A 14,314-nucleotide genomic window follows, 5' to 3' on the forward strand; every position below is an offset into this window, starting at 1 on the left:
CCCTTATTATCTTAGTCACCATCAGACCCCCTCTTATCTTAGTCACCATCAGACCCCCTATTGTCTTAGTCACTCTCAGACCCCTTAATCTCTTAGTCGACATCAGACCCCTTACTATCTTAGTCACCATCAGACCCCTTACTATCTTAGTCACTATCAGACCCCCTACTATCTTAGTCACTATCAGACCCCTTATTATCTTAGTCACTATCAGACCCCTTATTATCTTAGTCACCATCAGACCCCCTCTTATCTTAGTCACCATCAGACCCCCTAATATCTTAGTCACCATCAGACCCCTTAATGTCTTAGACACTATCAGACTCCCTAATATCTTAGTCACCATCAGACCCCCTCTTATCTTAGTCACCATCAGACCCCCTAATATCTTAGTCACCATCAGACCCCTTAATATCTTAGTCACCATCAGACCCCTTATTATCTTAGTCACCATCAGACCCCCTAATATCTTAGTCACCATCAGACCCCCTCTTATCTTAGTCACCATCAGACCCCCTAATATCTTAGTCACCATCAGACCCCTTAATATCTTAGTCACCATCAGACCCCCTATTATCTTAGTCACCATCAGACCCCCTATTATCTTAGTCACCATCAGACCCCTTAATATCTTAGTCACCATCAGACCCCTTAATATCTTAGTCACCATCAGACCCCTTAATATCTTAGTCACCATTAGACCCCTTAATATCTTAGTCACCATTAGACCCCTTAATATCTTAGTCACCATCAGACCCCCTATTATCTTAGTCACTCTCAGACCCCTTAATCTCTTAGTCGACATCAGACCCCTTAATATCTTAGTCACTATCAGACCCCCTACTATCTTAGTCACTATCAGACCCCTTATTATCTTAGTCACTATCAGACCCCTTAATATCTTAGTCACCATCAGACCCCCTAATATCTTAGTCACCATCAGACCCCCTAATATCTTAGTCACCATCAGACCCCCTAATATCTTAGTCACCATCAGACCCCCTAATATCTTAGTCACCATCAGACCCCTTAATGTCTTAGTCACCATCAGACCCCCTACTATCTTAGTCACCATCAGACCCCCTATTATCTTAGTCACCGTCAGACCCCCTAATATCTTAGTCACCGTCAGACCCCCTAATATCTTAGTCACCATCAGACCCCCTAATATCTTAGTCACCATCAGACCCCCTAATATCTTAGTCACCATCAGACCCCCTGCTATCTTAGTCACCATCAGACCCCCTGCTATCTTAGTCACCATCAGACCCCCTATTATCTTAGTCACCATCAGACCCCCTGCTATCTTAGTCACCATCAGACCCCCTATTATCTTAGTCACCATCAGACCCCCTATTATCTTAGTCACCATCAGACCCCCTGCTATCTTAGTCACCATCAGACCCCCTACTATCTTAGTCACCGTCAGACCCCCTAATATCTTAGTCACCATCAGACCCCCTAATATCTTAGTCACCATCAGACCCCCTAATATCTTAGTCACCATCAGACCCCCTAATATCTTAGTCACCATCAGACCCCCTAATATCTTAGTCACCGTCAGACCCCCTAATATCTTAGTCACCATCAGACCCCCTAATATCTTAGCCACTATCAGACCCCCTAATATCTTAGTCACCGTCAGACCCCCTAATATCTTAGTCACCATCAGACCCCCTAATATCTTAGCCACTATCAGACCCCCTAATATCTTAGTCACCGTCAGACCCCCTAATATCTTAGTCACCATCAGACCCCCTAATATCTTAGCCACTATCAGACCCCCTAATATCTTAGTCACCATCAGACCCCCTAATATCTTAGCCACTATCAGACCCCCTAATATCTTAGTCACCGTCAGACCCCCTAATATCTTAGTCACTATCAGATCCCCTAATATCTTAGTCACTATCAGATCCCCTGCCATCGCGGTCGCCATCAGACCCCCTAATATCTTAGTCACCATCAGACCCCCTAATATCTTAGTCACCATCAGACCCCCTAATATCTTAGTCACCATCAGATCCCCTAATATCTTAGTCACCATCAGACCCCCTATTATCTTTGTCACTATCAGATCCCCTGCCATCGCGGTCGCCATCAGCCCCCCTGATATGTCTCTCTCCCCCCTCCTCTCTCCCCCCTCCCTCCAGGTGGAGATGTAACCGACCTAGAGAGAACTCGTCAGTACCTGAGTGATGCATTCCAGTCCGGTGCTATCACCTGCCTTATCTGTATCGCCTCCGTCAAGAGAAACCAGGCTGTGAGTAGCACACCTACACACACCTACACACCTACACACACCTACACACACCTACACACACACACACACACACACACACACACACACACACACACCTACACACCTACACACCTACACACAGACCCAGGCACACCTACACACAGGCAGACCTACACACACACACACCTACACACAGACAGACCCACAGGCACACAGACCCACAGACACACAGACACACAGACCCAGACAGACACACAGACACACAGACCCAGACAGACACACAGACTCACAGACCCAGACAGACCCACAGACCCAGGCAGACCCACCGACACAGGCAGACCCACCGACACAGGCAGACCCACCGACACAGGCAGACCCACCGACACAGGCAGACCCACAGGCAGACCCACAGGCAGACCCACAGGCAGACCCACAGGCAGACCCACAGACACAGGCAGACCCACAGACACAGGCAGACCCACAGGCAGACCCACAGACACAGGCAGACCCACAGACACAGGCAGACCCACAGACACAGGCAGACCCACAGACACAGGCAGACCCACAGACACAGGCAGACCCACAGACACAGGCAGACCCACAGACACAGGCAGACCCACAGACACAGGCAGACCCAGGCAGACCCACAGACACAGGCAGACCCACAGACACAGGCAGACCCACAGACACAGGCAGACCCACAGACACAGGCAGACCCACAGACAGACAGGCAGACCCACAGACAGACAGGCAGACCCACAGACAGACAGGCAGACCCACAGACAGACAGGCAGACCCACAGACAGACAGGCAGACCCACAGACAGACAGGCAGACCCACAGACAGACAGGCAGACCCACAGACAGACAGGCAGACCCACAGACAGACCCACAGACACAGGCAGACCCACAGACAGACAGGCAGACCCACAGACACAGGCAGACCCACAGACAGACAGACAGACCCAGACAGACCCACAGACACACCTACCCACCTACCAGATCATGTATTTAGAGAGTAAGGACATTGAGGGTTCTGCATTATGATCCATTTATGTGACACTACAACATCATGGCAGCCATGTTAATTTATTTCTTTGATTAGTTCTGTGTATTTGTCAGGGACAATGCACAGAAAACACACACTGAGACACGTCGCAACCAGATTTAGCTATTAGCTAACTTCCTTCTGTAGTCCCTCAAACATCTGAACATGGACCCATTCATAACACATAGACACACAGTACCAGTCAAAAGTTAGGACACAGCTACTCATTCAAGGATTTTTCTTTCTTTTTTTAAACTATTTTCTACATTGTAGAATAATAGTGAAGACATCAAAACTATAAAATAAACACATATGGAATCATGTAGTAACCAAAAAAGTGTCAAAAAAAAAGTAAAAATAACGAAAAACTCTTGAATGAGTAGATGTACTCCAACTTTTGACCGGTAGTGTGTATATACAGTGGGCTCAAATTACTGGCACCGCTGACTGGCACAAACAATACTATAATACATCATGTATGTCATATAACATATATTCACCCCACCCAGTATTGTAGTAACTTACTAGAAAGCTGAACAGCATATCATTAGTGTGCCAGATCTTGTGAATCAGCTGTACATGTGATGGGAGAATGCACTGTTCATGCAGAGGGTTGCAATGAGGGTTGCAAAGTCACACACACAGTCACACACACACAGTCACACACACACAGTCTCACACACACAGTCACACACACACAGTCACACACACACACAGTCACACACACACACAGTCACACACACACAGTCACACACACACAGTCACACACACACAGTCACACACACACAGTCACACACAGACACAGTCACACACAGACACAGTCACACACAGACACAGTCACACACAGACACAGTCACACACAGACACAGTCACACACAGACACAGTCACACACAGACACAGTCACACACAGACACAGTCACACACAGACACAGACACACACAGACACAGACACACACAGTCACACACACACAGTCTCACACACACAGTCACACACACACAGTCACACACACACAGTCACACACACACAGTCACACACACACACAGTCACACACACACACAGTCACACACACACAGTCACACACACACAGTCACACACACACAGTCACACACACACAGTCACACACAGACACAGTCACACACAGACACAGTCACACACAGACACAGTCACACACAGACACAGTCACACACAGACACAGTCACACACAGACACAGTCACACACAGACACAGTCACACACAGACACAGTCACACACAGACACAGACACACACAGACACAGACACACACAGACACAGACACACACAGACACACACAGACACACACAGACACACACAGACACACACACACACAGACACACACACACAGACACACACACACAGACACACACACACAGACACACACACACAGACACACACACACACACACACACACAGACACACACACACAGACACACACACAGACACACACACACACAGACACACAGACACACACACACACACCCACACACACACACACACACACACACACACACACACACACACACACACACACACACACACACACACAGACACACACACACACACACAGACACACACACACAGACACACACACACAGACACACACCGACACACACACACACACACACAGACACACACACACAGACACACAGACACACACACACAGACACACACAGACACACACAGACACACACAGACACACACAGACACACACAGACACACACAGACACACACAGACAAACACAGACACACACACACACACACACACACACACACACTCTATAATATTGAACTCTGCTGTGGTCAAATAAAGAAACCGTTACAACATTTGAATTGGGACACTTAGCGATCATGGTGAAACAACTGATGAACTCCACCTCAGTCTTCATGCTCAAACAGGCTAGAAAGGGAAAGGGTACTGACCTTTTTTTATAAGCAAACAGTGACAAATTGAAACGTGTGCTCTCTGATAAGACATTAATTTAAATAATAATAATTTCAGATATAATAGAATGTGATAGATAAACAAAAGGTTATTTCATTTGCCCAGTTGTCCATCTCCTGGACAATTCCCCGTCAGAAGAAGTGTTGGTTGATTCTAGAAGTCATGTGCTTTACTTCGAAAATGTCCAGCATGCATTTCGGTTGGCGCAGCCTCCTCCTCCTCAGTGAAAATCACCCTCCTGTGTGGCTGGCCATCCTTCCCCCTAGTTAAAGACATTTGGAATTACCATAATTGCTTACACCTATACATTTGATCAGGTTTAACTTATAGCTAGATACCTCAATATGACAGACATATACCTACATCAGTGGAGGCTGGTGATGGGAGGACGGCTCATAATAATGGCTGGATTGGAGTCAATAGAATATATCAACCACATGGAAACAACGTGTTTGATACCATTTTATGTGCCACAGAGTTCAGCAGGGTTACTAGGGCCGTGCCACAGAGTTCAGCAGGGTTACTAGCGCCGTGCCACAGAGTTCAGCAGGGTTACTAGCGCCACAGAGTTCAGCAGGGTTACTAGGGCCGTGCCACAGAGTTCAGCAGGGTTACTAGGGCCGTGCCACAGAGTTCAGCAGGGTTACTAGCGCCGTGCCACAGAGTTCAGCAGGGTTACTAGCGCCGTGCCACAGAGTTCAGCAGGGTTACTAGGGCCGTGCCACAGAGTTCAGCAGGGTTACTAGGGCCGCGCCACAGAGTTCAGCAGGGTTACTAGGGCCGCGCCACAGAGTTCAGCAGGGTTACTAGGGCCGCGCCACAGAGTTCAGCAGGGTTACTAGGGCCGTGCCACAGAGTTCAGCAGGGTTACTAGGGCCGTGCCACAGAGTTCAGCAGGGTTACTAGCGCCGTGCCACAGAGTTCAGCAGGGTTACTAGGGCCGTGCCACAGAGTTCAGCAGGGTTACTAGGGCCGCGCCACAGAGTTCAGCAGGGTTACTAGGGCCGTGCCACAGAGTTCAGCAGGGTTACTAGGGCCGTGCCACAGAGTTCAGCAGGGTTACTAGGGCCGCAACACAGAGTTCAGCAGGGTTACTAGGGCCGTGCCACAGAGTTCAGCAGGGTTACTAGGGCCGTGCCACAGAGTTCAGCAGGGTTACTGGGCTGTATGTATTCATTAGCACTGTGTCATGCCAGGGGATGGTCTGGTTAATATAGCACTGTGCCAGGGGATGGTCTGGTTAATATAGCACTGTGTCATGCCAGGGGATGGTCTGTGTTAATATAGCACTGTGTCATGCCAGGGGATGGTCTGTGTTAATATAGCACTGTGCCATGCCAGGGGATGGTCTGGTTAATATAGCACTGTGCCAGGGGATGGTCTGGTTAATATAGCACTGTGTCATGCCAGGGGATGGTCTGTGTTAATATAGCACTGTGCCAGGGGATGGTCTGGTTAATATAGCACTGTGTCATGCCAGGGGATGGTCTGGTTAATATAGCACTATGCCATGCCAGGGGATGGTCTGGTTAATATAGCACTGTGCCATGCCAGGGGATGGTCTGGTTAATATAGCACTATGCCATGCCAGGGGATGGTCTGGTTAATATAGCACTGTGCCAGGGGGTGGTCTGGTTAATATAGCACTGTGTCATGCCAGGGGATGGTCTGTGTTAATATAGCACTGTGCCAGGGGATGGTCTGGTTAATATAGCACTGTGTCATGCCAGGGGATGGTCTGGTTAATATAGCACTATGCCATGCCAGGGGATGGTCTGGTTAATATAGCACTGTGCCAGGGGGTGGTCTGGTTAATATAGCACTGTGCCATGCCAGGGGATGGTCTGGTTTATATAGCACTGTGTCATGCCAGGGGATGGTCTGGTTAATATAGCACTGTGTCATGCCAGGGGATGGTCTGTGTTAATATAGCACTGTGCCATGCCAGGGGATGGTCTGGTTAATATAGCACTGTGTCATGCCAGGGGATGGTCTGGTTAATATAGCACTGTGCCTTGCCAGGGGATGGTCTGGTTAATATAGCACTGTGTCGTGCCAGGGGATGGTCTGGTTAATATAGCACTGCGTCATGCCAGGGGATGGTCTGGTTAATATAGCACTGTGCCATGCCAGGGGATGGTCTGGTTAATATAGCACTGTGTCGTGCCAGGGGATGGTCTGGTTTATATAGCACTGTGCCAGGGGATGGTCTGGTTAATATAGCACTGTGTCGTGCCAGGGGATGGTCTGGTTAATATAGCACTGTGCCATGCCAGGGGATGGTCTGGTTAATATAGCACTGTGCCAGGGGATGGTCTGGTTAATATAGCACTGTGTCATGCCAGGGGATGGTCTGGTTAATATAGCACTGTGCCATGCCAGGGGATGGTCTGGTTAATATAGCACTGTGTCATGCCAGGGGATGGTCTGTGTTAATATAGCACTGTGCCAGGGGATGGTCTGTGTTAATATAGCACTGTGCCATGCCAGGGGATGGTCTGTGTTAATATAGCACTCTGCCATGCCAGGGGATGGTCTGGTTAATATAGCACTGTGCCATGCCAGGGGATGGTCTGGTTAATATAGCACTGTGCCATGCCAGGGGATGGTCTGTGTTAATATAGCACTCTGCCATGCCAGGGGGTGGTCTGGTTAATATAACACTGTGCCAGGGGATGGTCTGGTTAATATAGCACTGTGCCAGGGGATGGTCTGGTTAATATAGCACTGTGCCATGCCAGGGGATGGTCTGGTTAATATAGCACTGTGCCAGGGGATGGTCTGGTTAATATAGCACTGTGCCATGCCAGGGGATGGTCTGGTTAATATAGCACTGTGCCAGGGGATGGTCTGGTTAATATAGCACTGTGTCAGGGGATGGTCTGGTTAATATAGCACTGTGTCATGCCAGGGGATGGTCTGGTTAATATAGCACTGTGCCATGCCAGGGGATGGTCTGTGTTAATATAGCACTGTGCCAGGGGATGGTCTGGTTTATATAGCATTGTGCCAGGGGATGGTCTGGTTAATATAGCACTGTATCATGCCAGGGGATGGTCTGGTTAATATAGCACTGTGCCAGGGGATGGTCTGGTTAATATAGCACTGTGCCAGGGGATGGTCTGGTTAATATAGCACTGTGTCATGCCAGGGGATGGTCTGGTTAATATAGCACTGTGCCAGGGGATGGTCTGGTTAATATAGCACTGTGCCATGACAGGGGATGGTCTGTGTTAATATAGCACTGTGCCAGGGGATGGTCTGGTTTATATAGCACTGTGCCATGACAGGGGATGGTCTGGTTAATATAGCACTGTGTCATGCCAGGGGATGGTCTGGTTAATATAGCACTGTGCCATGACAGGGGATGGTCTGGTTAATATAGCACTGTGCCATGCCAGGGGATGGTCTGGTTAATATAGCACTGTGCCAGGGGATGGTCTGGTTAATATAGCACTGTGTCATGCCAGGGGATGGTCTGTGTTAATATAGCACTGTGCCAGGGGATGGTCTGGTTAATATAGCACTGTGTCAGGGGATGGTCTGGTTAATATAGCACTGTGTCATGCCAGGGGATGGTCTGGTTAATATAGCATTGTGCCAGGGGATGGTCTGGTTAATATAGCACTGTGCCATGCCAGGGGATGGTCTGGTTAATATAGCACTGTGTCATGCCAGGGATGGTCTGGTTAATATAGCACTGTGCCATGCCAGGGGATGGTCTGGTTAATATAGCACTGTGCCAGGGGATGGTCTGGTTAATATAGCACTGTGCCATGCCAGGGGATGGTCTGGTTAATATAGCACTGTGCCAGGGGATGGTCTGGTTAATATAGCACCATGCCAGGGGATGGTCTGGTTAATATAGCACTGTGCCATGCCAGGGGATGGTCTGGTTAATATAGCACTGTGTCATGCCAGGGGATGGTCTGGTTAATATAGCACTGTGCCAGGGGATGGTCTGGTTAATATAGCACTGTGCCATGCCAGGGGATGGTCTGGTTAATATAGCACTGTGCCATGACAGGGGATGGTCTGTGTTAATATAGCACTGTGCCAGGGGATGGTCTGGTTTATATAGCACTGTGCCATGACAGGGGATGGTCTGGTTAATATAGCACTGTGTCATGCCAGGGGATGGTCTGGTTAATATAGCACTGTGCCATGACAGGGGATGGTCTGGTTAATATAGCACTGTGCCATGCCAGGGGATGGTCTGGTTAATATAGCACTGTGTCATGCCAGGGGATGGTCTGGTTAATATAGCACTGTGTCAGGGGATGGTCTGGTTAATATAGCACTGTGTCATGCCAGGGGATGGTCTGGTTAATATAGCATTGTGCCAGGGGATGGTCTGGTTAATATAGCACTGTGTCATGCCAGGGGATGGTCTGGTTAATATAGCACTGGGCCATGACAGGGGATGGTCTGGTTAATATAGCACTGTGCCATGCCAGGGGATGGTCTGGTTAATATAGCACTGTGTCATGCCAGGGGATGGTCTGTGTTAATATAGCACTGTGCCAGGGGATGGTCTGGTTAATATAGCACTGTGCCATGCCAGGGGATGGTCTGGTTAATATAGCACTGTGCCAGGGGATGGTCTGGTTAATATAGCACTGTGTCAGGGGATGGTCTGGTTAATATAGCACTGTGTCATGCCAGGGGATGGTCTGGTTAATATAGCACTGTGCCAGGGGATGGTCTGGTTAATATAGCACTGTGCCATGACAGGGGATGGTTTGGTTAATATAGCACTGTGCCATGCCAGTAGATGGTCTGGTTAATATAGCACTGTGTCATGCCAGGGGATGGTCTGGTTAATATAGCACTGTGCCAGGGGATGGTCTGGTTAATATAGCACTGTATCATGCCAGGGGATGGTCTGGTTAATATAGCACCATGCCAGGGGATGGTCTGGTTAATATAGCACTGTGCCATGCCAGGGGATGGTCTGGTTAATATAGCACTGTGCCATGCCAGGGGATGGTCTGGTTAATATAGCACTGTGTCGTGCCAGGGGATGGTCTGGTTAATATAGCACTGCGTCATGCCAGGGGATGGTCTGGTTAATATAGCACTGCGTCATGCCAGGGGATGGTCTGGTTAATATAGCACTGTGCCATGCCAGGGGATGGTCTGGTTAATATAGCACTGTGTCGTGCCAGGGGATGGTCTGGTTAATATAGCACTGTGCCAGGGGATGGTCTGGTTAATATAGCACTGTGCCAGGGGATGGTCTGGTTAATATAGCACTGTGCCATGCCAGGGGATGGTCTGGTTAATATAGCACTGTGCCAGGGGATGGTCTGGTTAATATAGCACTGTGTCATGCCAGGGGATGGTCTGGTTAATATAGCACTGTGCCATGCCAGGGGATGGTCTGGTTAATATAGCACTGTGTCATGCCAGGGGATGGTCTGTGTTAATATAGCACTGTGCCAGGGGATGGTCTGTGTTAATATAGCACTGTGCCATGCCAGGGGATGGTCTGTGTTAATATAGCACTCTGCCATGCCAGGGGATGGTCTGGTTAATATAGCACTGTGCCATGCCAGGGGATGGTCTGGTTAATATAGCACTGTGCCATGCCAGGGGATGGTCTGTGTTAATATAGCACTCTGCCATGCCAGGGGGTGGTCTGGTTAATATAACACTGTGCCAGGGGATGGTCTGGTTAATATAGCACTGTGCCAGGGGATGGTCTGGTTAATATAGCACTGTGCCATGCCAGGGGATGGTCTGGTTAATATAGCACTGTGCCAGGGGATGGTCTGGTTAATATAGCACTGTGCCATGCCAGGGGATGGTCTGGTTAATATAGCACTGTGCCAGGGGATGGTCTGGTTAATATAGCACTGTGCCAGGGGATGGTCTGTGTTAATATAGCACTGTGCCAGGGGATGGTCTGGTTTATATAGCATTGTGCCAGGGGATGGTCTGGTTAATATAGCACTGTATCATGCCAGGGGATGGTCTGGTTAATATAGCACTGTGCCAGGGGATGGTCTGGTTAATATAGCACTGTGCCAGGGGATGGTCTGGTTAATATAGCACTGTGCCAGGGGATGGTCTGGTTAATATAGCACTGTGCCAGGGGATGGTCTGGTTAATATAGCACTGTGCCATGACAGGGGATGGTCTGTGTTAATATAGCACTGTGCCAGGGGATGGTCTGGTTTATATAGCACTGTGCCATGACAGGGGATGGTCTGGTTAATATAGCACTGTGTCATGCCAGGGGATGGTCTGGTTAATATAGCACTGTGCCATGACAGGGGATGGTCTGGTTAATATAGCACTGTGCCATGCCAGGGGATGGTCTGGTTAATATAGCACTGTGTCATGCCAGGGGATGGTCTGTGTTAATATAGCACTGTGCCAGGGGATGGTCTGGTTAATATAGCACTGTGTCAGGGGATGGTCTGGTTAATATAGCACTGTGTCATGCCAGGGGATGGTCTGGTTAATATAGCATTGTGCCAGGGGATGGTCTGGTTAATATAGCACTGTGCCATGCCAGGGGATGGTCTGGTTAATATAGCACTGTGTCATGCCAGGGATGGTCTGGTTAATATAGCACTGTGCCATGCCAGTGGATGGTCTGGTTAATATAGCACTGTGCCAGGGGATGGTCTGGTTAATATAGCACTGTGCCATGCCAGGGGATGGTCTGGTTAATATAGCACTGTGCCAGGGGATGGTCTGGTTAATATAGCACTGTGCCATGCCAGGGGATGGTCTGGTTAATATAGCACTGTGCCATGCCAGGGGATGGTCTGGTTAATATAGCACTGTGTCATGCCAGGGGATGGTCTGGTTAATATAGCACTGTGCCAGGGGATGGTCTGGTTAATATAGCACTGTGCCATGACAGGGGATGGTCTGGTTAATATAGCACTGTGCCATGCCAGGGGATGGTCTGGTTAATATAGCACTGTGCCATGCCAGGGGATGGTCTGGTTAATATAGCACTGTGTCATGCCAGGGGATGGTCTGGTTAATATAGCACCATGCCAGGGGATGGTCTGGTTAATATAGCACTGTGCCATGCCAGGGGATGGTCTGGTTAATATAGCACTGTGCCATGCCAGTAGATGGTCTGGTTAATATAGCACTGTGTCATGCCAGGGGATGGTCTGGTTAATATAGCACTGTGCCAGGGGATGGTCTGGTTAATATAGCACTGTATCATGCCAGGGGATGGTCTGGTTAATATAGCACCATGCCAGGGGATGGTCTGGTTAATATAGCACTGTGCCATGCCAGGGGATGGTCTGGTTAATATAGCACTGTGCCATGCCAGGGGATGGTCTGGTTAATATAGCACTGTGTCGTGCCAGGGGATGGTCTGGTTAATATAGCACTGCGTCATGCCAGGGGATGGTCTGGTTAATATAGCACTGTACCATGCCAGGGGATGGTCTGGTTAATATAGCACTGTGCCAGGGGATGGTCTGGTTTATATAGCACTGTGCCATGACAGGGGATGGTCTGGTTAATATAGCACTGTGTCATGCCAGGGGATGGTCTGGTTAATATAGCACTGTGCCATGACAGGGGATGGTCTGGTTAATATAGCACTGTGCCATGCCAGGGGATGGTCTGGTTAATATAGCACTGTGTCATGCCAGGGGATGGTCTGTGTTAATATAGCACTGTGCCAGGGGATGGTCTGGTTAATATAGCACTGTGTCAGGGGATGGTCTGGTTAATATAGCACTGTGTCATGCCAGGGGATGGTCTGGTTAATATAGCATTGTGCCAGGGGATGGTCTGGTTAATATAGCACTGTGCCATGCCAGGGGATGGTCTGGTTAATATAGCACTGTGTCATGCCAGGGATGGTCTGGTTAATATAGCACTGTGCCATGCCAGGGGATGGTCTGGTTAATATAGCACTGTGCCAGGGGATGGTCTGGTTAATATAGCACCATGCCAGGGGATGGTCTGGTTAATATAGCACCATGCCAGGGGATGGTCTGGTTAATATAGCACTGTGTCATGCCAGGGGATGGTCTGGTTAATATAGCACTGTGCCAGGGGATGGTCTGGTTAATATAGCACTGTGCCATGCCAGGGGATGGTCTGGTTAATATAGCACTGTGCCATGCCAGGGGATGGTCTGGTTAATATAGCACTGTGTCATGCCAGGGGATGGTCTGGTTAATATAGCACTGTGCCAGGGGATGGTCTGGTTAATATAGCACTGTGCCATGACAGGGGATGGTCTGGTTAATATAGCACTGTGCCATGCCAGGGGATGGTCTGGTTAATATAGCACTGTGCCATGCCAGGGGATGGTCTGGTTAATATAGCACTGTGTCATGCCAGGGGATGGTCTGGTTAATATAGCACCATGCCAGGGGATGGTCTGGTTAATATAGCACTGTGCCATGCCAGGGGATGGTCTGGTTAATATAGCACTGTGCCATGCCAGTAGATGGTCTGGTTAATATAGCACTGTGTCATGCCAGGGGATGGTCTGGTTAATATAGCACTGTGCCAGGGGATGGTCTGGTTAATATAGCACTGTATCATGCCAGGGGATGGTCTGGTTAATATAGCACCATGCCAGGGGATGGTCTGGTTAATATAGCACTGTGCCATGCCAGGGGATGGTCTGGTTAATATAGCACTGTGCCATGCCAGGGGATGGTCTGGTTAATATAGCACTGTGTCGTGCCAGGGGATGGTCTGGTTAATATAGCACTGCGTCATGCCAGGGGATGGTTTGGTTAATATAGCACTGTGCCATGCCAGGGGATGGTCTGGTTAATATAGCACTGTGCCAGGGGATGGTCTGGTTAATATAGCACTGTACCATGCCAGGGGATGGTCTGGTTAATATAGCACTGTACCATGCCAGGGGATGGTCTGGTTAATATAGCACTGTACCATGCCAGGGGATGGTCTGGTTAATATAGCACCATGCCAGGGGATGGTCTGGTTAATATAGCACTGTGCCATGCCAGGGGATGGTCTGGTTAATATAGCACTGTGTCGTGCCAGGGGATGGTCTGGTTAATATAGCACTGTGCCAGGGGATGGTCTGGTTAATATAG

The 14,314-nt window shown here is 49.0% G+C and overlaps 1 protein-coding gene across 3 annotated transcripts in view; it reads left to right on the forward strand.

Moving 5' to 3' along the window:
- nfxl1 (nuclear transcription factor, X-box binding-like 1) overlaps nt 1-14,314 on the forward strand; it is a 136,749-nt gene that overhangs the window by 16,734 nt on the left and 105,701 nt on the right. For all 3 annotated transcript variants that reach the window (XM_071334229.1, XM_071334230.1, XM_071334231.1), the window contains exon 4: nt 2,154-2,263. In XM_071334229.1, coding sequence (XP_071190330.1) covers nt 2,154-2,263 — 110 coding nt within the window. The remainder of the gene's footprint in view (nt 1-2,153; nt 2,264-14,314) is intronic.

The sequence above is a fragment of the Salvelinus alpinus genome, chromosome 11 (assembly GCF_045679555.1).
Source record: "Salvelinus alpinus chromosome 11, SLU_Salpinus.1, whole genome shotgun sequence".
Lineage (NCBI taxonomy): Eukaryota > Metazoa > Chordata > Actinopteri > Salmoniformes > Salmonidae > Salvelinus > Salvelinus alpinus.